The 27,843-nt window shown below is 32.8% G+C and overlaps 1 protein-coding gene across 2 annotated transcripts in view; it reads right to left on the bottom strand.

Moving 5' to 3' along the window:
- Positions 1 to 887: 887 nt before the first annotated feature.
- The window catches only part of LOC129802524 (semaphorin-2A), a 610,443-nt gene continuing 583,487 nt past the window's right edge, over positions 888 to 27,843 (bottom strand). For both annotated transcript variants that reach the window (XM_055848429.1, XM_055848428.1), the window contains 7 exons: positions 24,214 to 24,442; positions 15,913 to 16,249; positions 14,501 to 14,664; positions 14,238 to 14,390; positions 7,506 to 7,614; positions 7,326 to 7,404; positions 888 to 3,996 (listed from right to left, as the gene is read on the bottom strand). In XM_055848429.1, the coding sequence (XP_055704404.1) occupies positions 7,333 to 7,404; positions 7,506 to 7,614; positions 14,238 to 14,390; positions 14,501 to 14,664; positions 15,913 to 16,249; positions 24,214 to 24,442 (1,064 nt within the window). In that variant the 3' untranslated portion in view covers positions 888 to 3,996; positions 7,326 to 7,332. The remainder of the gene's footprint in view (positions 3,997 to 7,325; positions 7,405 to 7,505; positions 7,615 to 14,237; positions 14,391 to 14,500; positions 14,665 to 15,912; positions 16,250 to 24,213; positions 24,443 to 27,843) is intronic.

Here is a 27,843-nt window from a genome sequence, read left to right as displayed (position 1 = left end):
ACAGCTGAGGGCAATTTTCCATGAAAAAAAATGTGCTGATTCGAGGAACAGATGAAAGAAAACGTACTTGTTCGCAAAAAATAATTTATTTTCAATATTCCTTGCCGAAACAATTGAAAAAGTGTATTGATAGTGAAATTAGAGCCTCTGAATATTCATTTTTTAATTACCACAGATTTGTAAATCATTTTAATCAAACCTAATTCCTCATATTCTTGCAGACAAATTCTCGCGTGAAATATTAAGAAAGTGATGAATGGCGGATTTTTTGCTAAGACTCTGATACAGTGATTTAATAAATTAGGTAAATAATAGCAATTTTGTTTGAAACTCGACGAGACAATTGGTTCTCTAGATTAAATATGAACTAACGTGATGCATCTTGCTAAAGAAAATTACTGAAATACAGTGAATAATTTTCAAAAGTATATTTTATTTTGGGGTGCCGATACGCGGGACAACCTTCCGATCCGAGGAACACTGACGATCGCTGGTACATTTACCTTAATTTGCTCAAATTCGCTGTAGTTCGTCCTATTTTATCGTGATCCTTTATAATTGAGCGCTTTTTGTGGAATTTACTAAGGTTTTGACGCCTAAATCTATCGATAAACCGGATGATATTTCTCCCAAAATGCCCATTTGAGAGAGAGTCTACTGTACATCTTTTTCATTTTTATTGCTGATTTTCGGTCCGCGAAAACTGTCTCGTCGTTAAAGGGTTAACTTAAAAATGGACGTTGAGAAAATGAATGAAGAACTTTTGAATGTGGAATGAGTCCCAATCAGCGGAGACACACGTCGCTCAGCCTGGACACACTTGCGCTCAGTTGCACTGTTAGAAAATATTTTTGCCAAATAGTAGAAATAACAAAAGACTTTGTAAATTATTTTATAACTTTTTATTAATTCATGAAAAATTATCTAATGTTTTTATGGGTTCTGTCCTTCTTAAGTAAACAAATACATTTTATTTTTTTAACTTAATATCTAATCAAATTATAAATGGTTTTGTTAAAATAAAAATCTATAAATGCAAAATTCGTTCAGTTACTCTTCAAAACTAATAATAAATTTAAGTAATAATTTTAGAAAATTAGAATATATTTTTGAGTGAATTTTCTCATTTTAATTTCCATTGATGTTACGATGAAAATTAATTAAGTTTTCAGAACAGAATCTTAATTAAAAATTTTCTTATGTGTTAATTATTTAGGTTTCTCTCTCATTTAGCATATTTTTTTTATACATAAAATTTGAATAATGATTGTTTTATGAGATTTGATGTGTTTTGTTTGGTGGAGCAGATGAAAATTTACTATTTTTTGTTATTTTTTTTGTCTTTTATTTAGAAATTGTCTTGAAGTGGACTTAGAAACTATGCCATCTTTTTTTTTTAAAACTTTATGGTTCTCTTGATGTATGTGTGTGTTATTTTCCATCTTAATGGTCATGATTAATTATGATAATATATTTTGAGGTTGCAATAAATCATTTTAAATCATTTTGTTTTAAGAGTAACTTAATTACTTTTGTACACGATTCGAATTTTCGGTGTACACTGGAACTTGGAGTTGTATTTTTTAAAGAAATTTGTTCGATTTTCTTTGATTTGCTTATCTGTTTCCATTTCTTAATAGAATTTCTGCAATTTGTGTTTCCGATGACTTTACAATAGAACTTTTATATAAATTACTTCAGCTATATATCATCAATAATTAATTTATAAGAAATGTAGTGTTTCGTGTTGTGTTGTCTTGTCATTCATTAAATTGGCAGAAGCTACAGGGTTTCTCGTCATTATTTCATTTTATTTCTTAATCTTTACTTATTAAATTATCTCTTCACTTTCATGTTAAATACTATTTTACACGATTTTTTTTTCTCTACTGCTCTTTTATGACCTCTTTTTCATCATGTTTATTATATAGCTAGTAAGTTTAATTCTTTTTCCTCATCTTTTTTATAACAAATTCACTTCGATATTTTATTTCTGTTTTTTTTTGTTTCACAGGCTATCACCACATTCATACATTAACAAATAGAAAAAATATGAAGTACGGTGAATTAGGTAAAAATTAAGCACTTAATTTTTAGAGAATATTAAAAGTTTATGCTTTTTACAGTGCAAGGGTTTTCCGTATTTTGCAAGATTTTTTTTCTACGAATTCATCAGTTTTCCGTTTATTTTCTTTTTTTTATTCAAAAAATCTTCTTTTCAGCTTGTTTTGGAAGAAAAGAAAAATAATTAAATGTGTTCATGTTATGTGTTTGTGTTAAATTACAGAGAAAAAGAGCAGATTCTCTCACAAATGTTTATTACATTGTTTCCATCTTTTTCGTTTTAATACACAGAATGATTAATAGAGTTAGTAGCATTTTCTTTTAAATTATTTACCTCTCATTTTGTCTGATTATTATCATTCCTTTCTCTTTTCTCTTAATCTAAGTTGATTGTTTTCTGCGTTTATATATTGAAGAAAGTTACAAGTTTTGAGAGATTTATCAATCAACAAAATCCATGTCACAAAATTATTTGAGGTTGTTTTTTTTTTAAAGTATTTCTAAAGAATTCTTTAAAAGTATATTGTAATGAAAGTCAATGTGCGTTTTAATTTAACTATTTCTTATAGTAGTTTTTACATGAACTGATAAAGACAATTCCAAAAATTTATCACAGTGTCCACTGGTTGAACGCAATTCAAAAATTCAAATGTGACAGTTATGACAAAAGGAGTTAGAAGGATTGACAAATCTCCCAGGGTTTTTTTTTATTCATTTCACAATACTTAAAAGATTTTTTTTCTCTTTTATTAAGTCTAAGTGGGAAATAATACAAATTGTTTTACTGTATTTTTTTTTTATAATTCTTTCGTACAGAGCTTCAGGATAACTCAAAAAGTCACATGAAATTCCTATTATTGCTTATGTCTATAAAGTATCTTCGTGTCACTTTATCATCTGTCAAAGCCCTTAATGTACAGATATTCTTACTTATTAAGATTTAATCTTACAGAACAAATTTAACTTATTTATTTATTTTCTTTCTTTATTTTATAGTTAGCTTCCACTAATCCTCCCATGAATACAGTACAACGAAAAAATATTTGTAAGGTATTTACAGTTAAAAATTGGTGGCAATATAATTGTTTTTTTCATAAACAGTTGATTCCTTATAAAATGTTATTTTCGTTTTTTTTGTATATTTTGTCAGAAATATCTCAAAATTATTCCAAAAGAAAAACTTTTTTGATTAAAAAAAAAATGAATAAAATTGAAGAATAGAAGCTCGATATTTATAAAAATCGTCATAAAAATACTAATAATTTTTATATTAGATGATCAAAAAGAAAAAATTACAAAAAGTAATTTATTTAAAAAAAATGAAATATTTTATCTGTAAAAAAGCTAGTCTACTTTTTCACGTGTCTAAATCCCGTAACTAATGCGTTAAATTCGAGTTTAAACATTTTCTCAAGAAACATTTTTTTCTTTTCATCTCACTTATTTTTTTTACATCGAAATTATTTTTCTGTCTCTCATCTATTGAACAAATTAAAAATATTGCTTTTATCCATTAAGTGTAATAAAAATATATCTCTCACACTCATTCTTTGTTTTTATTCTTTAATTTTTATTCTTTTTAAAATACATCTGTTTTTTTTGTTATTCACGTCAATTGTTACTCTTTTCTGATCTAATACGTTGTTTCTAATTTTACACTTTTTTCCATACAATATTTTCTTTCACATTATCTCAATTTTTATTTAAACTCAAAATTATTAAATTTTCTAAACTAAAGAAAAAACTATTTTTCTCACAACATCCTCACTTTCACTCGATCAATTTAACTCCATCTCTTTCGTATTTCTCCACGTTGATACTAAAATTGGGTGATTTGTATATATGCTCTCTTATGGTTCTAAATCTGTGATCAAATCTTATGATCTATCAGTTCTTTTTTCGCGGGAGAAAATCTTTAAGTACTTATGACGCCTGAAAAGGAAAATAAGAAATATTAGTACTAGGAGAGAAATTGATAAATTATTGTTACAGGTGTCGACATTGTAGGTATATTTCAAAGAGGTGTTCGAATACAATGATCTATGCATATTGTGTGGCGCAGAACATAATCAAGTGTCATGCAGCTCTCTAAAATGCTATTGTCTGTAATATCGCTTTGAATTAATAATTATCCAATTGTGCCAAAATATCAATATAAGTAGGGGACAGTACTCTCCCTCCGTTCATGCCTTCGAATAATATACTTCGCCTAAATATTAGCTTTTTATCAATTATTGATAATCATCTGACAATAACGTGTAAGTCTTTTAGGAAACATAAAAGAAATTTACAATACAGTGCTGTTTCTCTATATGCACAGTTTGGGTACTTTTTTTTTTGACAATTCTCTCTCTGAATATGCACAACTTTTTTTTGAAATTCCCAACGGTTTTTTTCTTTCTTCTAATAAATTATCATTTTTTTTATTGTTCTAGAATTTCCCGTGTTATTTTAAATATAATATGAGACAGAAAAAAATAAAATTAAGAAAATTAAAAACAAGAAAAATTAGTTACCAAGAAAATAATTTTCTTTATTACTTTGTCAAAATGTAAACAAATTGATTTTGAATGCAACCGACACAAAAGCTGTGCATATAGAGAGTGTGCATATAGAGAGACAGCACTGTATTCGAAGGCACGAACGTTCGAAAGGAGAGTACTATTAATTTATTTTTGCCGTAATTTCGAAAATCTCAGCTTTTTAAAGGCTATTGAAATGATCACATCCTTAACCCAAATGAGACAATGTTTAGAGGTATTGGAGTTAGTTGCTTCATTCACAGCTGAAGTTTAAAAAATTCGCAGATCGGTTTTGAAAGACAAAGAAGAACATAATTTATTTTTTGTTTCTTCTGTGTATAGGCTGAAAAATTCATGTTCGAATTTCGAACTATCTCGAGAGTAAGTTTTCGCTCATAATGTTCCTGTTGCATTACAATTCTTTTTATAATCACTGAGTATTTTACTACTCGAACTTAAAGTCACAGCAGCTACACATAATCGGTTTTTTCCAACTTGTCACCGCTCTGGAGCTTAAACGGTAAATGATATCAACTTGCGTTTTCGTTACGCCCTACTAAAGTCTGTCTTTAAATATTGGCACTTTATTTATTTAACAAATCTGACAAAGCTAGAAAATCTTAAAATTTTACTACAAAGGAAGGCTTGGAGTCCGATCCGAAAGATTTAGGAAAATCTGGTTTTTCTGAGCTACCTTACACCCTCGATGCTCACCGAGATTTGCATAAGTCTATCCTACTCTGTTGGATTCAAAATTGGACTGAAGTGAACTTAATTTGAGGTTATGTTCAAAAGAAGAGTGCGAGAGAGTAGGGTAGATATCCAAGATTTTTAATAAAGAACAGGATGTAAATTTTGATTTTATTTAATTTTCCTGATCCAAAAATTTGATCCGGAGCCATTACTGACCAAAAAATTTTTTTTTGTTTATTTGTAGAGTAAAATTAGGTAATTTGGAACCATTTACCATTTGGGACATTTTAGATTTTCTCATAGTTTTAGAGATTCAAAAGAAACAAAAGCTGTTCCTTTTCTTGTCTTTGTTTTGTCTTTGTTTACTTGAAACAATGAGAAAATCTCAAATGCCTCAAATTGTAGGGGACACTGGGGTAAAATTTGTCAATTCTACAATTTTAAAATTCGATATCTTCCAAGCAAAAAGAGACCGAGGCTGCAAATTTTTATCATAGATCGCCTTCATGAACCTCAATAAACGTCAAAAGTTTTAAGGAATTCGAGCAAGAAATATAGAAAAAAAGTATATTAAAATTTTGAGCCCTGTTTTTAAAATATTTGGCTTTCGGAAGATATCAATTTTCATAAACTTACTTTCTGAAATTGATGCATTAGTGTGCGTTTGCTGTATAATTTAGATATCCTGAACATGAATCTGTTGTTCGTTTACGAATTTTTCAAAGTGATTTTCCTCCAGATTCAGATTTATCAAACATTACCACTCGGGGTAAAATTTGTCAGAACGTAAGAGGCAATAATTGGAAAAAAAAACGAATAATTCCGACATTTCACATGGCGAAAAGACACATCCAGTCACAGGTTCTAATTAAACTGCGAATAATTTCTGAAGTAGCACAACTCTAAAGAGATTAAATGATTTTTGGAAGAATTCCCAACATCACAAATGTGTTTTTAAGGGTTGAATTTTTCTGAAGATCGGTAAACACAAAACATTCTCCTCCACAAATAGAGAAAATTTTCCAAGACACAGCGAGATGTATTTTGAAACGTTCCTTTTTAAATTGGCTCTGTTTATAGTGCAATTGAACCGTTTAAGACCGATTGGGTGCAAATACAAACAAAGTTTGATTCTCCAGTGTCTTGGATAAAAGGTAAATGGAACTCTATTTGCACAAAAAGTCGTTGATGTTCGAATAATTCAAATTCAATTTCGAATTTTCATACTAAATTTTCTAACAAAGTGGGGAAAATTTATGAAATATTGCACTAAAAAGCTCAAAAAAGAGTTACTCAGTGAGTATAGAGTAATTAAATAATGGGACAGAAAGAATAAAGTAGAGACTTCATAACAAAGTAGAGACTGACACATTTTAACACTTCGAAATTCGAACAAGATGTACTTCAGCCACCTTGCGGAATTATCAAGAAGTAAGACCGTCTTTAGACTAGAGGTTTAGCCTAGTTTCCGAAGGTCCTAAAATCCTAAAGAGCAACCTATTTAATATGTTCTTCTGATTCAAATAGATTCATTCCCCTTAATAGTCCATTTTCAAGTCACTATCCAAAAAAAATCTGACTGAGAAGAAATTAGAGAAGTTAAGCCTTATGGCTAAGCCTTAGGTCTGAAACCCGTATAACAGTGTCTCTTTTTTGGCTTTTCAAATAGATCTTTGAATTTTTCAAGATCTGTGAATAATAAGATCGGGTAATTGATGATAGACAAGTAGTATTTTTTTACAACTTTAAAGTTATGGTTTTATGTAAATAGTCAGAGAAATTATTTTTTTCTCACCCCAAGTTTTTGAACCTCTCGTCTTTTAAGGACTAAAGGGTTAATTCGCAGCCGAGACACTTTTCGATTGTGACATTACGGTTGCGAATATACGGAATACTAAATAATCCACTTTGACCTAAAAATTGACCTAGTATTTTTATAAGTATATTTTTGTACGATAGAGAGATAGTAAATTTAACAATTCCATTTTAGCCATGTGCAATTCCTATGGAAGAATTTAATCATTTATAATTATTCAATGAACTTACCTCAGTATCAGACGTTGGGATTTCTGTGAAAAACATCATTCGGATGTTGATTGCTGTAGTTTTGGCGCGATGAACATTGCTACAAGGATTGGAACGAGACGTAAATTTAATTAAAAAGTGCATCAATATCGAGAGTATGTGTAATTTATTTTTCAAAACACATTGGTACACGAGTCTTACCGCTTGTTTCTTCTCCCAAGATTTCATTGCTGATTTATATTTTTCGAATTCGTGACACCAGTCTGAATAAATCTTCTGGTAGTCATTACTCTTGTTGGGCGGAGTACACCTAAAAATAGAAAATGAGAAAAAGAGACGCACAAGGGTGAATTAAAATGCAATTGTAGAAAGGAAAAATTCCCACCCACACAGAAAGGGAGAAATTCTATATCTTGAAGAGGTGAATTTGCAACAAAGAACATAATATAACCTCGAATAAAGTTTATATGTTGTTTATTGTGCTGAATAAGTTTAAGGGGCATTTTCCGTTCTGCAATTTTCACAAATTCGTACTCGACAGCTTTGAAAATTGAAATTGTACCTTGAGCCAGAGGAGGAAAAAATAACGGTAAAGGGGATTAATGGAAAAAAGTGTTGTAACATTTTAGTAAATTACTCAGAGGTACTTGTACAGCAGTGTCCATTGTGTTATTGTTTAAAATGCATCACTTATTTCATGCTATTTCGCATCCTTTCTTCCACTTAATCCTGCCTCTTTTCGCAACATAGAAAACCCAAAACCCATTCTCTTCCAAGACAGCGAAAAGATGTCGAGTGGAGAAACATGCGCTGGCAAGCCTTTTAAGGGAATTGTAAAGTTGTTGATTGCAATTGATGAATGGGAAAAACGCTCCATAAATTAAATGTTGTCGAGAAGATAGCAAAATTGGCATGAAGCTGCAGTGGATGGCACTTGGGTGGAATTGTACAATTTTGACCAAAATAGAATCACTGGTGGAATGCAATTGTTGCAAAAGAAAAGGATTTGAAGGAGGATTTAATTCATAGACTTTGCCATTCTTATATGAAAGGAAAATTGTTTGAATGCAATTTTCATTGGATTCTAAATGTGGATTGGGAATCTCATGACTTTCCTCAATGAACATACATTTTGTGTGAAAGGATTTGAAATATTTCTGCAATTCAATGAAAATGATGTTTTCACCAAACACTATCGACCATGTGAGTGCCTTGCAAATAGTTTTCTCCTTCTTTAGATTTCTCCATCTGAATAATAAGACATAAAATAAGTATTGGAAATGGCACGAAATGTCAGAATATCTACATAATGTGAGCAACTTTTTGGTAGAGAATAATACTTTTTTAATGTGATTTTGATAACACACCGAATAAAACAATAGAAAATTTACTGTGATCAATTTAATTGCAAAAACTTTGCTCATTTAGCAAAGTGTTATCAGCAAATAATTATTGTCAGAACTCAAAAGTTAAGAATCATTATTTCATCTATAAACTTTAAAAAAGTGTTTCTGTACACAAGTGTTGAGACAAGTCTTATTAAGTGTCGATATAATGTATCTTGAGTATTTTAAATCATTGAATTTCATCTTCTTTGTCATTATTTCAAGCTATTAGACAATTTCCAGGGCTATTACAGAGTGTTTTCACATAAACTTAATGAGCTAATGAAAATACTTTGTGTCTTTAAAAGGCAAATAATCACTTTACAACTTGGTGAGTTAGTGACGAGAAAAAATAATTGTTAAAATGATAAATAAATTATACTACAAAAAAAGATGCCAATTAGATGCCAACTTCAGAACCAAAGGTAACTCAGGACATAGAAAAGCTCTATAACGGCGTTATCACACTTGCATATTAAAATTTCAATGTGATTCACATTAATTATTGTGGTGAGCGTCCGAATATGTTATTTGTGTCTTTGAGTCACTTAGTATTTGGGGTTTTTCTATTTATTGATAAAGAAGTGGACTTGGGCTGCAAAAATAGGTTTAAATTTACCTAAAGCATAAATATTTTTCACATTAAAAAATTAAAGAGAAAATTGCATTAATTTTTCGCATTAATGCTATAAATCAATTTATATCAAATTTTGCGGGCCAAGTCTACCTTTTTATCAACAAATAGATCAAATTTTGAATATAAAATGATTCAAACACACAAATTACACATTTGGACTCTCACCAGCGACAATTAATGTGAATCATATTAAAATTTTAATGTGCAAGTGTGATAACACAGTAAGATTATATCAACACTTCTTGTATTAAATCAATCATGAATAAATTTTATTTTTTCTAAGTAATTCTAACACTTTAAAGAGTTTGATCTAACACTAAATCTGTTTTAATCTTATGCATCTTGAAAAGGTGCACTTCAAAGCACATATTTCGGTTTTAAATTATAGTCTATAATTAAAATATAGTCTATAATGCTCTATTAAACAAAATTAAGTGATTGGAATTATAGTAGGGGGAAGTAGGGCACTTTTAAAATTCGAATTTTTCACCTATGTTTAAGTGGAACTCAGCCATATCATAATGTAATTTAGCTTTTCAATCTGTTTATGCAGCTAAATTATATCACGATAAGGCTCAATTTTATTCAATAATAAGTAAAAAATCCCATTTTCAGAGGTTCCCCACTTCCTCTATCAATTTATACATTCTGAAAGAATTGATTGAAGGTGGTTCCCTCAATTAGAAGTCCAAAACTTATTAGTTTTTGTGATTTTTTTTTTTTTTGAAAAAGAGGTCATAAGCCTTTGTTCATTTAAATCGGTCAAAAAGGTTTTTATTAATATTTCCCGCCAATTCTACAAAATTGTAAAAACGAAAAAATGCAGAAATCGTACAGAATTAAATAGGGAAGTCATGCCCACTCGGCATTGACCTACTTTCGTCTCTGTATCTTCAGAGGTACTTCGATTTGGCTTCTGAAATTTTTATAGTATATTCTTAGATAGTTTATCTATCTATACAAACAATAAAAAATATAGATCTCTTTTGACTTTGTTATTAGGGAAACCCTCTTAATCCTTTAAGGACGATTGGGTCACCAGTGACCCAAAAATGAATTTTTTCCTTCGGCCTTCTAAAGTTGCATTTTGCTCTAAAAAGTTAGAAAAAGTGATTTTTTCTGACCCTCGTTTTTTGACCCTCCGGTCCTTAAAGGGTTAAGGGGTAATATCAACCCGATTAAAAAAAAAAGTTTGTGCTAAGATGGCATAAAGAACCTATCAAGAATGATTTAGGATGTGGGCTATTGTAGTAAAAAATTTTTAAATACAAGAAATGATGAATTTTTAATGCACTCTAAACAAACGGAAACACTCGCGTCTTTTTTATACATTTTGAATGTGGTTAACAACAGAACACGAGTATTTTTTATTCGTTTGACGAAATTTTAAGAGTAGCTGCTTAGATAGGTTCTCTAGAGAAGTACATACGATTATTAAATTGATAAATGATTAGATTTTTTTTACAAACGAAAAAGATTTTTTTAGTTCCAAAAGCGTTTTTTTTTTCAAGCTACCGTCACATTTGCAAAAATCAATATTTCTTAATAATCGTGTGTACTTTTAAAGAGAATCTATCTAAACAGCTACTCAGAAAATTTCCGGATAAAAAATATTTGAGATAAAAAATTAATCCTCAGTCCATGCAATGATGCTCGGTATTTAATACCGAGCACGTTTTTGGAACTAAAAAAATCTTTTTCGTTTGTAAAAAAAATCTAATCATTTATCAATTTTAATAATCGTATGTACTTCTCTAGAGAACCTATAAAATTTTTATATTCAAAATTAAAACAAAAAATTTATGTTCCTCAAGACATGCCATAATAACCTCTGAAGACTTCATATTAGCAAAGTCACAAAAATTCGAAAAAAAAATCTGTTGATTCTAGCTGTTCAACTAGATACAGTAGTAGACTCTCGCTAAAACGGCTCTTTTAAGATCGGGCTACTTTTTAATTCGGGCAGCAGTTAAATTTGAAAAAGTTTGTTGACATTTTTTAAGTTTGATTATGTTTATCTTATGAAGCGAATATGTTTAAATTTGCCATGGTTTGTTTTAGTTATGATGTGATTTTGCGTTATTAAGAAGTTTTAATGCAATTCACAAATAAATATGAGTATGTAAACTCAATATGTGTATGCAGATCAATAAAAATCGTTGCATTTCAAAAAGTTTGTAGCCCGAATTTCTCTATAATTCGGGTGATATCTTGGTCCTAAATGCCCGAATTGGAGAGAGTCGACTGTATAACCCTTTAATACTTATTTTAACACTTAGTTCTTCATGACCATGTCACATATAAGATTAATATTAAGATTAATACTATCTGAACTGCGAGAATGCCAAAAAAGATAGCAAGTGTTTTGTCTTGCCTCTCTTTTGTGTTTCGCTCGAAAACTGACCGAATCACAGTCAGTGGACTTATCCTCCTTTATTAGTACACAAACGACGTTTTGGAACTAGTCGATTGTGTAGTAATAAAGGAGGATAAGTCCAGATCAAAATCCGTGTTCCCTTTGTCCAAAATTCAACTCTTGACCGATTCTTAAACAGTAAAATAGCTAGCTTTAAGAGCATGTTCACTAAAAATTAACCACCCTACGACTGTCCTACATTTCAAATATATTTTCTGAAATTTTTATTTAAAAAATTTAAGTATTTTCAAAAAAAAACTTATTTTCCGCTGGACAAACTAGAATAATCTGAAGTCAAAAAATAAGTATGTCCTAGCTGATGAGCTAGTCCCGTGATTAAACGCAGGATTTTTGCTTCCTTGATCAAAACTTGCTTTACATGATGAATTCTCCAAAAAAGAATTTTTTTTTTCAAAAATCGTTTATTCAAGTACGAACTTAGATCTTCTTCTAATAGAAAATAATTTGTTTTTCTGACGTTAAATATGAATTTACTTTGAATAATCTTGCTCAACAAAAAGTATGTTTTTTTTTTCAAAATCGTTTTTAAAAGTCATGCCCAAACGGCTGAATTTTCCAATGAAAATTTCAGAAAAGATAGTAGAAAATGTTCTACTTTTATATGCTTGTGACATTGAATACAAAAATATTTCGCTGAAAATACAGTTGTTTTTTAGTCTTCTTGATCAACGTAACCCCTTTAATTACAAACACAAATGAAAGTGAAATACGGGGGAAGTAGTATTTCGTAATTTGCCAAATTACTATAGACTCCAAAAAATGTTGGTGAAAATGACAATTTGCAGTTAGAACGTGGCGAGCAAAAAATTGCCCAAAAGCCACGTTAGCACGATTTTAGATAAGGTTTTTTTTTGTAGACTCTGCTAGGAATTGCCATGATAGTTCATTTTGTGTTTTCGAGCAAGAATTAAATTGCCAAAATTTATCCATGAAATATTACTGAGAGACGCCTGAATCCGGGGAAAAAGTGGCGGAAAAACTGATTGGAAATTCTCTCCAAACGGGAAACAATAGTAGAGTGATTATTAAATCATTTACAGGTGGATGGATTTTGAAATGTGAACAGAGATGAGGCGATTGCTTTAGTTGGGAGTCTTTTATAATCGCTGCTATTGTGGCACAATGGTAAGTCAATCACCTCTGATCGAGCTTATAATCACAGGGTAGAGGTACAAAGTGTTTCTGATTTTGGAAATGAGTTTAAAATTGAATCCAGTCAGTCGTAGGGCACTGTCAATCTGGTATAAGTTATAATTAAAAAAAAGCGAATCAAAATTAGGCTTTTTATTTAAATTTTGTATGTTTCTGCCGTAGTTTTGATGTATTCTTCGCTTAATTAAGATCATTGTAATACAGTACCATACTTCAAAATCTATTTAGCTGTTTTTTGTATATCCTTCTAATTTTAATGGCTTCTAATTTTGTTTTTTGAATTTTTGGGAAAGCCTCGGGGGCTAAGTATTGTTCTATATAACTTGGGTTTGCAGAGACAGATATTTTGATATTTCTTTAATCGCGTCCCGGTCAAAATCCCGAAAGCCAAAATCTCGAATGGGTCAAAATCCCGAAAGCCAAAATTAAAAGTGTCATAATTACTCCCACGATTGCACTCGCGCTTTCTGGAGGCAAAGGGATATCTTCTGTGTCTTGGGAAATTATTCTAAACATTTTCCTCCATATAATTTCGTCCCTTTCAGGATTTCGAACATTCAGGATTTTGGCTTTCTGTATTTTGGCATTCGGTATTTTGGCTTTCGGGATTTTGGCCTTTTCGGGATTTTGGTGTTCGGGATTTTAGTGTTCGGTATTTTGGCCGCCACCGCTTTAATCATCTCAAAACTGGTTGTAAATTAGTTTTTGATCAATTTTTATTATTTTTCAAACTAACAATTTTCTTAAGCTTTATTTACCTTATTCAAAGGACATTTTCAAAACGATGCCAGATTTCAAAATTTATTCTGCTTTTTTCGAAATTGAATATTTTTAACTTTCGTTTTATACTTGCTATTTTTTGTTTTGAATTTTGTAAGGGTAGATGGTCTGGACATATTATATTTTTGATTTGAAAAATGATTTAGATATTTTTTAAAATGTTTTTTGTTTTTGTTTTTCGGAGTGGAGGATTTAGGAAAAAAACTTTTAAAACTTGCTCTATTAGAAGATCCTGCTTTTTATATTTATTAATTTATTCTGTAAATTTTTATTGCGTTTTTACAATGTGAAAATCTCTTTAAGATCGTTTCAGAACGGTGCCAAACCTGAAGACATATTTTTAAAAAATTTAAACAATCATTTCATTCGAAAAGTTTCCCAAATAGAATACTGATAAAAGAATCGTAAAACTTATAAGGTAAAACAAACCTATCACTAGTTTTTTTTATCTTTTTATCACATTTCTCCCTTTGTAGATTAACTAAGGATTTAATTTATTGAATCCATACCCAGGCTCTGAGAATGGTAAACTGTTCACTCACCTGTGTGCATCCACTGTGATGTTATAACTGCAGAGCAATGAACCGCCCAGGTGGCAGTCGTACCGGCCCCCATCGGCCTCGTTGACCGAAATCACCACCAGTCCGCGTTCTGTTGTCTCGATGTACTTGGTTGGACTGTACTTAATCTCATAGCTGGAGTGCAATGTTGGCAATTGAAGAAGGATTTACAAAAAGAGAGATATAAGAGATTTTTGTCATGTCAAAATGTGCTGCCAAAGAGCAGTCCTTGCTGCTCAACTTACCGTCCCTTCTCCTTCGAATGATGATACCATGTAACTTGTTGATTCTTCAGGACTTCGGGGATCTTGACAAAACACCCCAAGTGAACACTCTGACCATAAGTCACCACAATTTTCTTCTTCAATACACTCGTGTCGCAGATGTCGTAAGTCTCATTGCCCACGTCCTAAAAGAACACAAAAACATTTACTCAAATCATTTGGAAATTTTTCTGCTTCCAAAAGTTTAAGTGTTTTTTTTCTAGATATGGGTGGTGTATCGTTCTTTGAAGATTTACTCACAAGGGCAGAGGGGCGGAATTTCTGTATACTGACTGTTTTCTTAAACAATTTCGCTGAAGCGTGATTGTCAAACAGAAAGCTAATTATATTTCTTTTAGATTTTTTAAAATAAAAGTCTTGAATCTCGGAAAGTTTAAACTAATACCCTTATCTCTTCTTCCATTTGCATTGCGAAGTGTAATAAATTATATTTTAATTAAATTTATATTTCTGAAACAATATTTTTAACATCTTCAGAATAATTCAAAATAAAATGTAAAGGCTTACAGGCTTTTAGCCGAGACACACTGGGGCAATTGTATCAGACAACATGAGGGTATTGATCTCTGGAACGTATCACTGGGGGAGTTTTTCTAATATTTATTAGTACATGACGCAGTTTAGTGTATTTCGAAATATATATCTCTATTCATATGGGTCTTAATTAGGGAAAATGTTCAAAAATACAGGGAGTTCCGGCTTAAGTGAAAACGGACTGAAAGAATATATAAATTGCCTACTATTGAGAGCTCTTTTGTATTGTATAATAATTTTTGAATTACCCCTAAATGTATGCAAGTTTTTTCACGCGAAAGATTTCACATGTATTTCTTATGAACCAAGCGCCTGGAAAGTTGGCCTTTTTATATGGAGCTATTTGAAGCCAATTCCTAAATTGATCTCGGACTCAGCTCACAGTGCTCCAAGGAAAAAGTTTATTTAAACAAAAATTTAGTATATTTATCCCTCCATACGGAAATGTCTCTTATAATACGGAAAAACTTCTCACTCTTTAAATATTTAGCATAACGATCACGAGTGCAGAAAAATTCCCATACGCATTTGTATGTGAAAGTAAGAAATTGGCTTCAACTTTGAAGGCCACTCGCCGGGGACTAGTTATGAACTGTTGGCGCTGAAAATAGGCCAAAAATTCGCAACGAAAATATTTCGCATACATTATGGCGTTTCCGCAATTTATTACAAAGATATCTCCTGTGGGTATGCAATTTTTCTGTGTCAGTAGAGTAAATTCAAGGGCTTTTCTCGGTCTCGAAAATTTCTTTAAAAGCGGAAATCCCTGTATAGAATTTTGGTAAAGTTTTCTGATTTTAGCTCGTAAAATAAAAATAGTTTTCTATGTTAGAACTTACCTGTAAGAGTCCCAGTTCGTAAGGCTTGCAGGTTCCCGTATCCTTGTCCCAGCCACAGTACGGATCCTTGACGCATCTGAAGCAGTTGTCGTACCTTCGGTTGCACATAGCCAGATCGATTTGTTTGATACGGTGATCTGTTGCGACGTACAGTGACTTTCTAGATTGACTGATCTCCATCACTTGAATAGCCTCATTCTGGGCAATTTCGAAAATGTCCAATAACTTGGATTTGGACTCGAGATTCCTGTAGTACTGTACAATTTTGTAAATGCGTCCGTTGTTTGTTCCCACGTAGTAAACTGTATACTCCTGATTCAGTATCTCAACTTTAATTCTGTATAGGGGAGATTTAAGAGAATGGGACACATTGTAATTCACTTGATCTCTGTATTTTCCTATTACAATGCAGTCATGACAAGGTATAGGGTCAGGAGTACAGAAGATGGGTTAGTGTTGGGAAAAAAGAAACAAAAGAAGAGTAGCTCTGCAGATATGGAAAATGCATTCTGCAGACGAAAAAAAATGGGGACACATGAAGAAAGTGGGCAAAAAAAAATGTTATGTAGCAAATGAACAATGGAAAAATGGTGAATCCTCTCGCGAAAAAATGCAATCGGTGCAAAGTGGTGGCGGTCGCAAGACTTATTATTCAAGCAAGCCACTCATAGATATTCCAACACTGCACTTCTCATTACTCTCCTGCAATCCCGTCCGCCCACGAAAATCCTGCAGTTCTTTTTTTTTCAAACTACCAAACCACCCTCACCAAAGTGTTATGAGCAGTGTTGGCAAATGGGTGAGAGAAGAGATAATTTTTTCAACTCTTGAACCCCATTTGAAAAATCCTTTGCGCCTTATACCACCTTGTGCACACACATTCCTGGAAGGATCTTCAAGGGGATGAACTTAGTAAATTTTACTTTACCACTTAAGTGAATTCAACATCATGTTCATCTTTTTATGTCATTAGGTATCATTATTACTTAATCGCTTTGAGGTGTTTCCTCTTTGAGGGAATGTTCAATTTTCTTTTTCAATATTATTTGTTAAAAAGAATGTAAAAAATAAAATGATTAGATAAGGAATTAAACAATCCGTTGAGTATTTGTCAGGGGCTATAGTTTGAATTGTAGATAGGGGAGGGTGGTGTAGTTTCACCCCTAAATTGCAAAACTGATTTTGTGACCATTTTGCAAAAAGATAATAAACAGAAGTAAAACTTTGTATATTCTTTGAATTACAATTGGGTTTATGAGTAATAAAAATAATAACAATAATCCTTTAATTTCATTAGTCTATTGCGAAGAAATTCATTTCACTTGCAAGGAAGAATGTGTGAAAGTCCCCCATTACGGGGCAATTTCAAGATAAATATGAGGTAATTCTTGAGAAAGATAAAACGTGTTTATAGGAAACTTGCGATACCAGAATTGAATAAAATTACTATTCTGAAGCCTTCTAAGACTCTAAAACCTAAAAAATATAGTCGAACAAGAACCTTATAACAGAATTTTAACACTAATTAATCATACAGAGAAAATAAAATATCGCCAAAGATTTTCAAGCCTATTTCTCATCAATTGAGCAATTTCTTTAATTTTTTATACGAAAGAAATGTCTTTTGTAGTGCTGAGCTAATTCTGTACATTGTTGGATTATTATATCGCCTTAGAACATGTCCTTTTTAGTATAACAGTTTCATCATGGAATTTTAGAGTCTTGAATTTTTGTAATACTAAAAAAAATTACAATGTCTTGCTAAACACGTTCTGAAAATATATTATAACAATTAAATTCATCAGTTTTAAGCACTTTAAAAACACTGAAAGATTTTTTTAAATTTTTTTTAATAATACTACTTCCCATAATTTCGAACTTTATGGACAAAAACAGCTACAAACCGTTTTCAATGATCATTTTAAGTTGATTTTGATTAAAAAAGTAAATTGTTAGACACTGGAAAGTTCTCTGTGTGCTTGCATGAAACTGCCCCTCACGTACTTTCGGAACTCAAATAAAAATTGTCAGAACCGCCTTAGAATTCATTCAACGCTAAATGCCTTATAATAATCATAAAGCCTCTGGTAATTTAATATAATTATGTTACTTCGATAGATAAGTGCAATAGTTCAGAAATGGTTGAAAATAAAACATCACAAAAAGTTTCATTTTGATGCAGTTTTATAAAATCTATTACAGAATTCAAACGAGAAGCGTCACGAAATTAATTATTTTTATCAACATGGGTATCGGTTATCTCTTCAATATAACTTCAACATAAAGGTTTTATCCCATTCCTTTCAAAGGGATAAGAAGAATATGCAAAAATTGAAACTGCCCCTTCGTTAAACTGCCCTACCCTGCCCTACATTTATTGATAATTTAAAAAGAACATTTATTTATTTATTTTTAGTTTTTTAAATTGTTAGAAACATTTTGCAAGTCATCCAACCCATCAATGATTAAGGGGGGAGCCTGAATTTATAAAGTGAAAAAAAAAAAACGATTTTTTTGTTATTGTCTAAATCGATAGGTAAATTTATCTAAAAATAAAGGAGGTGAGGTACGTTAACGCTGTTCTTTTTTTAAGACTGACTTTCAAAACGAATATAAACCATATGCAAACTAACTATGTCTAACTGTGTGTGTAATTATTAAGTGTCCTAAGCTAAAAATGTTGTTTTTTCTTTTGAAAGTGATGCACGCAGGATTGGATGAGTGAAATTACCCGCCCTTCCTTATCATAAAAATTTCATAAGCCATTTCAAAGTATTTTTTGAAGATACAAGAACGAATGCAAATGCTGTGCAAATTTGCAAAGATTCGGGCGAATATTCAAAATTTTGAAACGGGTTTTCCCCATTTTTCATTTTTCAACTGGGCATTTTTTTTAGTGAATCAAAATATCAAAAATTTATCCGATGTCTCTTAAAATTTTTATGAACTGGCTTTTATCCATGCCCTGCCTTAAGCCCAAAATAGACACAGGGATAGGCAAGCTGTCTACACATTATCAAAAAATTCTGTAAAAAATGACATTAAAAAAAGTTCTTTAAAAAAATCGCCTCCAGACTAGTGAAATTTTTTTTAAAAAAACTGGATTTTTTACAGAAATTTGTATAGTGTGTAGGCGATTTTGTAAAAAAACGACCCATTTTTTTAAAAAATCAAGGTTTTTTCTTTAAAAAAATTCTTTTAAAAAAATGCCTCTACACACTGGGACAATTTTTTACAAAACAGTTTTTTAAAGAATTTTTTAAAAAATCACAGCAACTCGAGACATTTTTCATGAAAATTTGTCATTTGAGTGGTGGAAAAAGTGTGAAAAGTGTTTGTTGGAATTCCCTGGGATAGTTGTTAGTGAATGTTCGTGGAAAATTTTCCAAAATTGCGAAAGTGCAGTGTTTTTCTACAGAAGTTGTTCCCAGTGGAATCAAAGCCAGCTGTGGAGGAACATTTTCGCTGATTTTTCTTTTGACGTTGCCGAAAGTTGTGATGTCTGTGTATTCTTGAAGTTTGTTATGGTACAGTAACCTCGTGCACCAAATTAAAACATGAATGGAAAGAAGGAAATTGAAGAATTTTGGAACATGAACCTGGTAAATCAATCAAGACAATAGACCTATTCAGAGCCACTGAGGAGATCCTAGTACATACAAGAGTCATCCGTAGTTACCACAGCCCATCACTTGAAGCCCCAGAACCACCTCCCATCATTCCTCCTTTTCAACCACGATGGAAATGTTCCCATCCGGAAGCACAAGGATGAGATGGCTACAAACTTTTGCTTCCTCCATGGGACTCCTGCTTGGACAGTAGTGGATAGAGGGAGAAGGCTTTAATGTACACCGGATAACCAATAAAAGATTTCGGATTGGAAACCAAGATATATGAGAATTTATTTTTCATAAAATTTATCATAATTATCACCAGTGTCCGGAATCAAATCAATGTCATCCAGTATCCGGAATAAAATTTGTAGAGTTGCACTGGATCAATTTTTGCAGGAATTTTGGTGAAGCACTTTCTAATTATTCCTCAAAGTCCTTCCCCTCATCCACTATCATGCTTTTCCAATTGTAGTCCTGAATTTTTTGCAGGAATATCTTTGCAATAAAATCAGCGAGTTTTTTTTTTAGCATATTCATAGTAGTTACGTCAATGTTCTTGGTTACAAATACTCCTGTTCATCCAAACGTATCCACAAGTTTTCCTGAAGTCCTGAAGCTTTTCCAGAAAGAGCTGCTGATCAATGGAATCTAGGATCTTTTGAGCTGCACACCTTCTTCTCCACTCTACCCATTGTTCCTGGTAACAAATTTGTCCTTCCGAGTAATTTCTGCGGTTCTTCTGATGAGCATGTTTTGGTTTCCAGATTATCGCAAAGAAAAACAATTTCTGTACATAAATAACTGCGATAGTCACACAAAATTTTTAGGGAAAAACAACATTTTGAGGTTATGTTCACACACTCCGGAATATTGATTCCACTGGGAACAACTTCTGTAGAAAAACACTGCACTTTTGCAATTTTGGAAAATTTTCCACGATCATTCACTAACAACTATCCCAGGGAATTCCAACAAACACTTTTCACACTTTTTCCACCACTCAAATGACAAATTTTCATGAAAAATAATCCCAAGCGAAATGCTGAGAGTAATCTGTCAGAAATTTTTTACAAAAATTAAGTCTAGTGTGGAGGCACTTTTTTTTAAAAAATTTTTTAAAAAAGTTTTTTTTAAAAAAATTTTTTAAAAAACAGTTTTTTTTAAAAAAATTTTTAAAAAATTTTTTAAAGAATTTTTTTAAAAAATGCTCATAATGTGTAGACAGCTTTAGGGATCAGCCCGAAAAATGAGGATTGGTGTCGATCAGCCCAAAATTTGGAGGATCAGGCTGATCTTCTAAATTCATGAGCTCTAGTGAAATTACAGTAGAGCCTCGCTATAGGCCATATTTGGTTCCAGATTTGACACTTGGGTCGCACTATAGTCCATGTCATTTTTTTAAAATTATCAACAACTTTTAGTATTTAAATGGCTCGATGGCTTCCACTTTCATGGTGATTGATTGTGGTACTTGTCCTCGCTCTCTTCAATATGGATCACAATTATCACAACTATTGAATTAAGTTTGTAAAAAATATTAAAATAATTATGACAACATTGCATGTCGCGTACTAAAAAACATAACCTAACTTAAAATCAGTGTTTTGAAATCTACGGTCGATAAATTGTGGACTATAGAGCGATGGCCTATAATGGGGTTCTACTGCACGAGGATTAGGTGATATCAGCGCCAGTGCTGAAAATAAAAAGCTTCACTTTGGGGGTTTTTTGGGTGCTATTCGAAATGTCAATTGGATGAAAAAACATGGAGAGTCATGGTACACAATATTTTCAAAATCTTAAAAAGCATTAATATTAGAGTAATGGGACGGTCAGAGTGCTACTTCCTGTACGAAAAATCCATTGATATTGCACTTCAGAAGTCCTTCAGCAATCAAAGTGTGGAGATTTAATAGAAATTTATGCTGAAAACGCTAATCCTTGATCCTAAATCTTCAGTGTATGATAGTTCGGGCTGATCCTTTATCGCCAAATTTTTCGAGCTGAGTATTCTCCAGGATCAGCCTGTATCTATTTTCGGCATTAGTGTATGCCACACGGTGATTCTTAACGAGTGAGTGCCGTGTTTTAGTTAAATTTAAATCTTGCCGTATACTTCATGGGAGCAACGCATACCCGCAACGCAACGAAGAAAGTCGAGTTATGTGCTCTCATTGCTCTCATAGTTAGTTTGAGCTTGGCAAAAAAGCTTGCTGCAGCTATTCTGCAGGGGAATTCCTAACACTCTGGCAATGCCATATGACAAATTGTATTCGAATCTCAGAAATCTCAGAATCAAAAGTGGTTCTGTAATCATGGCATTGCCATGTGGCATAGTCAGAAATCACATATTTGAGATATTTAGCAATTTAACTGAAAATTAATTTTATAAAACAAATAAAACAAAATGGACTGTATTTGCAAAATTATCACTCAGTAAAATATTTTATTAGGAAATGAATGCATTGCATTTTCGAACTTATGTGATATGACTAAAATGCTCGATTTGTTGCTCCCTTACTGCTCTGCCATTTATATCTTTAGCGCGAATCTCTATACTGCTCTATGCGCTATAAAGCTGCACAAGATTTCATGAAATATTTCCCGTTTTGTGATGTAAATAAAGTTTTGTTAAGGCTAAACTCTGTGGATTTATATCTCTACCTCCCGTCATCATAATATCTGGCAAAATCCTTAACAATATTTTTCTTAGAATTTTTCTTGAATTTCTATAAAGTCACTCCTTTAAAAACGACTCGAAAAGGAGATTTTCATTCAAGATAGAGGAAAATGCTCGTTGATAGAGATGAAAAGCGGTAAATTTCATATAGGTGAGATCGGGGCAGATTAAGCCAGTAAATCAAAATTTTATTTCTATACAGACTGATAAATATTTCAATTAATAGGCATCAGGGAGTTAATTACACTAAGTGACTAGTAGTTTGCTCAGTTTGCTCAATATTCGTTCTAGGGAAAAGTATAACATCCTAGTGGCAGTGCCTTATTCTACTTTTGACTAATTCTACCCCGGTCTTCGCTGAGAATGTTCTGATTCGAAAATATTCAGGAATTGAGCTTAACATGTAGAGTCAAACAAGCCAAAATCTTAAATTTTCTCAAAAAGTAATTTCCTCAAATTCTACAATAATGCCTCCGGCACACCTTTTAGATCAGCAAAATTTCATGAAGTCGAAATTCGAATACCTTTCCTTCTCACATATTTTGCATATGACCATCTAATTTTTTCGCTTACCGAATTCGATTGAGCTGAATTGAATTTGGAGAGATGTTTAAAAGAAGAAGAAGAGTACAAGAGAATGAGAAAGACCCATGCAAAGCTTGTGAGAAAGAAAGGGATTCGAATTTCGACTTCATGAAATTTTCCTGATCTAAAAGGTGCGTTAGAGCTATAAAAGTCTATTTTGTAAATCTAGGTTAATATTTTACTCTGATTGTTATGGCTCCAGCACACCTTTTATATCAGGAAAATTTCATGAAATCAAAATTAGCATCCATTTCTTTCTTAAACGTTTTGCATGTGTCTATCTCATTATTTCGCGTTCCAAATTCAATTGAGCTAAATTGATTTTATTGTGATATTTAAAAGAAGAAGAAGAGTGACGAATAAATGAGATAGACATATACAAAGCATGAGAGAAAGAAGGAGATTCGAATTTCGACTTCGTGAACTTTTTTTGATCCTTTTTTTTCAGATAGTGACTAGTTAGATTCTTTATCACTACAGTGAATCTAAAGCATTTCACAAAGTGTTCTTCATTTTGATCTTTTCTTAATTGAATGAATAAATATTGTTTATCTTTTCCATTTTTATGAATTGCGCATTTAGCCGGTTTTACCATTCTTCGACGAGTCTCACAAAAGAGATTTTCTAATTGAAAATCAACAAAAATATTATATTTTTCAAACAAGTACATTTTAGTGGAAATAGGAATCTTTCAGAGAGTTTATGTTTTTTTCAGTAGACTCATCTAATTTGTTCGGTTTTTCACAATTCCTTTGATGATTTTCTCCAATCCACTGGGTTTGATTTTTTTTTTCAACGAATTTGTGGCCAGCAAATGGATGAACATAGTCGAAGCATATTTGCTTCACTATTTTTCAGCATCGCGAAAATGAATATATTTGCAATTTAATTAAGCCGACATAGTTTTGATTTTCCAGTATTGTGGAAAAAGTATAAAAGCGGCTAGTGCATTTGGTAAAATTGTGAATATACAATCCTTGCAATTTGTGCTTGAATATGCAGTGTGCAGTGTTCAAAATAAATCGTATTTAAAATGTACTTCAATTGAAACGTTGTGCATTCACCACAAGGATCACAAGTATTTGCTGATGGATTTGTGTATTTTGTCTCAATAGATGTCACTATGTTTCTGTTAGATTGACATATTTTTTTTTTCGAAAATTCAAATGTGTCACTGGGAAGTCGTGATTTCTAAGCAAATTTCAACGATTTTCAGGATATCTCAATTTGAGTTTGTGATTTGGGAAATGTCAACTCTTGGATGTTTCAATGCGCTGAAAATGGATTGAGGATAGGTGGAAGATGGTAAATGGGAATCTGGTGGAGAGAAATATTCACAGAGGGTTGTGGTGGTAGAGTTAGCAAACTCTCCATCTCTCAATTGATTATCCTTCAATTTTCCACTTAAGTGAAATTACTCACTTGTCCACAACGAGTTTCGTGAACACCAAGTCCCTCTTGTAGAACACGGGATTATTGTGTTCGTGGCTGACGGCTTTGTCCATCAATGGATGTGAGCGGATAAAGTTAAGTACGTTGTCCGGAAGGGTTGATGTGTCATTGACACATGTGCCAGGCCGTGGTTCAGGAATTTTCGAATTGAGCACTGGCAACCAGGCTGAATTTGATGTTGCTTGCTCCTTAAATTTGCCTGAAAGAGAAAGAGAAATGATATGAATATGTTGAGAATACTACCAAAAAGGGGACTTTATTGATGGTAATTCCTTCCATCAAATGGAATAACGACGTAGGACAATCATTGAGGATATTTTCTTCATAAGTTCTCTTCATTGCACATCTTTTTTCTTCTGTTCCTCATTCGACATCCCTTTTCTAAATAATAAAATGCACTACAACGATATCGTAAAACTTTGTGTTATGACGGTCACTATCATTTCCAGCTTTTTTATTCATTTTGAAATGGACTTATTTGCAAAATTGCCCCTTATTCACTTGGGATTCACTGTCTCAATATATTGACTTGCAATAGAGAAAAGGGGAGCTTTTCACACGAAATTGAATTTTTATGAATAAAAAAAAATGCACAAATCTACTCATAAACTTTAATAAACTTAATCTGGATATGTATATTATATAATACAATGAATTACTTATGCAAAATATGCTATTGTAGAATCTGAAGACATCGGTCATGTCACATTATACGGGCACATCTTCATTACGAGTTTACTAATGCTGTATCGAATTATTTTTTTATTGTAAATAAAAAAAGCAGAAACAAAGGAAATAACTTAAGAAGAGTTTCTAGCGACAGGATTTTTGCCCTTATTGTTTAATGAAATCGGTTTTAGCTGAGATTTTTCTATTTAATTTTCCATATAAGCGATATAGGGTAAGTGTGCCAAATTCCGACCAGCTTGCAATTTCGGACATTTTTTTGTTCCTCGAATTTCCATGAACTTTTGGATTTTACGTACTCTAGAGATTATACAATGCAAAAGAATAACAAAAAATGTAGCTTCGACAAACGAGATGACGTGAAAAAGATATTGGAAGAATTCCCGAAGGGCAAGGAACTATGAGAATGAAGGTGGTCAAAATAGGGCACCAAAACTATGTCTATATCTTTATTCTTTTTAAAATATATTAAGAATGATTTTAGAGTAAATAAAGACGGTAAACTCTTTACAAGGTTCCAAGCAACACTCTTTCAGAAGAAAGAATAAAAAAAATCAATTTGTATTTAAAATATTGCATTTCAAACATGAGACTTTGACGCTTGCATGCAACTATGCCGAAATTTGACACACTTACCCTAAGTCGTATAGACAGAAAAGCGTCGAATTCTAGATATTTATTCCCAGTTCATACGATAATCGTGACAGAATTTTATTTGATTGGATTAAACTAAATTTAACCAGAAAGTTGAAGGATGTTTATGGGTGCGATTCTGAACTAATACCGTAGATGTCGATAACATTGTCCCCTGCGGATGACATTGACCCCAACCTGTCCGTAAACTTTTCTTAAATTCTAATGTTTAAGAACGGTAGTCACCGATCAGACATGGAAGATCGGATCGGTAAAGACCATTCTTATGTTTATAGAAGTAAAGAAAAGCTTACGAACAGGAGAAAGTCACCCGCGGGGAACAAAGTCACTTGCACTTACGGTACTTAGAAAAGAATATTTTATAAAATGTTTCTTGATTAAAACACTAATAAGGAAAAGTTATTTAAGCTTTTGGATGTCTCAAGCTTTGGACAACTCAATTATTTTTCTATGGTCTCGGGGGGTTTAACCCATGGTTCTTTTCAAAAGACTTGAAGCATTGGACTAGCTATTGAGTTATAAGCTTGAGTTATAAGAAGGTAGCCCTTCTATAACTTTTTCGTAATGGTAATCTCTTGACAACCTGCACAATTGATCGAGTCGAGGCATTAAAAATTAAACAGTTCTTGCTCAGAAACGGGCTACGTCAATAGCGACACAATTTGCCGACATCAAATCCGAAACATTGCAAAATGCAGGAGACAAAGGACAAACATACAAGTGGGCAGTAGTTTGAACTACCTTACAGTCACACAGAACGTCACCTTCTGTGAAACCCTATCGTCTCCTGTTATCTCTTGATCGTGCGACTCCGCTTCTCAAACGATTGAGCGCTCTCCACGTTTTCCAGTCCTGGTCACCACCAGGAGGAAGACTTTCCTTGGGTTCGACAAAATCCGGAGCGATGGCGTCCCTCCATAAATTAAGTCTTGCATCCTCCGGTGTTGGTTCCAGACACGTAAAAGTTTGGCTGAAACTCTAGCGAGATTTCAGCCTCCGTTTCGCCCTCCGCGACCTGTACAATTCACTCTACATCTTAATGGAGTCCCATTGCAACAGGTGGAGAAGTTCAAGTATCTCGGGGTGTTAATAACGAGTGATGGTAGGATGGAGGCAGAACTCTCGTCACGAATTGGTCAAGCTTCTGCAGTTATGAGGGAGCTTGGCAGAAACGTGCTGAGGAAAGCCGAACTTAGTCGTTCGGCTACATTTATCGGTCTTCAAAGCTGTGTTCATTCCTATTCTCTCAAATATGGGGAATCAGTGGCGCAATAGGCAAGACCGTTGGCTCTTGGGCGGATCGATTCCCCGGCTCGATTTACTGTTGTGAGTTCGAGTCCCACCCGGTGCAAAGATCTGAATGTCTAATTTAGGCAATTTTCATATGTTAATAACGTAATATAATGCACCGCCTACGCCCAACAACTCCGGGAGCATGGAAGAAGCATCCACAATGCGGGGAAGGCGCTCCTGGGCGAGTCTACAAACGGACTAGCAGATTCTTCTAACACGAGATATGGACATTGCAAAAATGATTACCTTTGTAATGAATATATCTCGATACGATTATAATAATAATGAGATTTGGGTAATGACCGAAAAGGTAAGATCGTGAGTACAAGCTGCCGGGATGAGATACCTCATATCCGAGCGGTTAAGGAAATCACTCGTCGAGATTGAGTGAGGAATGTAGCCTTTCGTGAGGAGCTAAAAGTCGAAGAGTTGCTTCTTCGGATTGAGAGATCACAACTTCGACAGCATGCTCAAGCTCATGTTCAGTTCATGAATGAAGAAAGATTCTTCAGAAAAGTTATGCAAACCATTGTAAGGAGACCTCGACCTCGACCTCGGGGCAGACCTAGGACAAGATAGCTGCATCAAATTCAGTATCTTGCCTTGGAGCGCCTTGGGATCGAACCCGAACATCTTCCTGAAGTGGCGGAGGATCGATAGGGGTGGGCTTCTAAACTGGATGTCATGGCCCGCGACCCTAATAGGGATAAGCGGTTGAAAATTATGATGATAGCTTTTCCGTTTATTTAATGGGCTCATTTAAGCCACATTTTGATTGTCTAGAAAAGTACTCCCTAGCCTGTAATAGCTTTGATCCTTTTTAAAAACACTTTTTTGAACTACCAAAAAATCACTAAAATTTTAACACCGTGAGAATAATTAACATTTAATTTATGAACGATAATCCGGTGTTCGTCGGGTGAGAGCGGACTAGCCCAGAATAAAAGTCTTGTCTTCTCAGTCAGT

The sequence above is a fragment of the Phlebotomus papatasi genome, chromosome 2 (genome assembly GCF_024763615.1).
Source record: "Phlebotomus papatasi isolate M1 chromosome 2, Ppap_2.1, whole genome shotgun sequence".
Lineage (NCBI taxonomy): Eukaryota > Metazoa > Arthropoda > Insecta > Diptera > Psychodidae > Phlebotomus > Phlebotomus papatasi.
The sequence above is the reverse complement of the archived record's forward strand: the minus strand, read 5'-3'. Positions and strand labels throughout refer to the sequence as shown.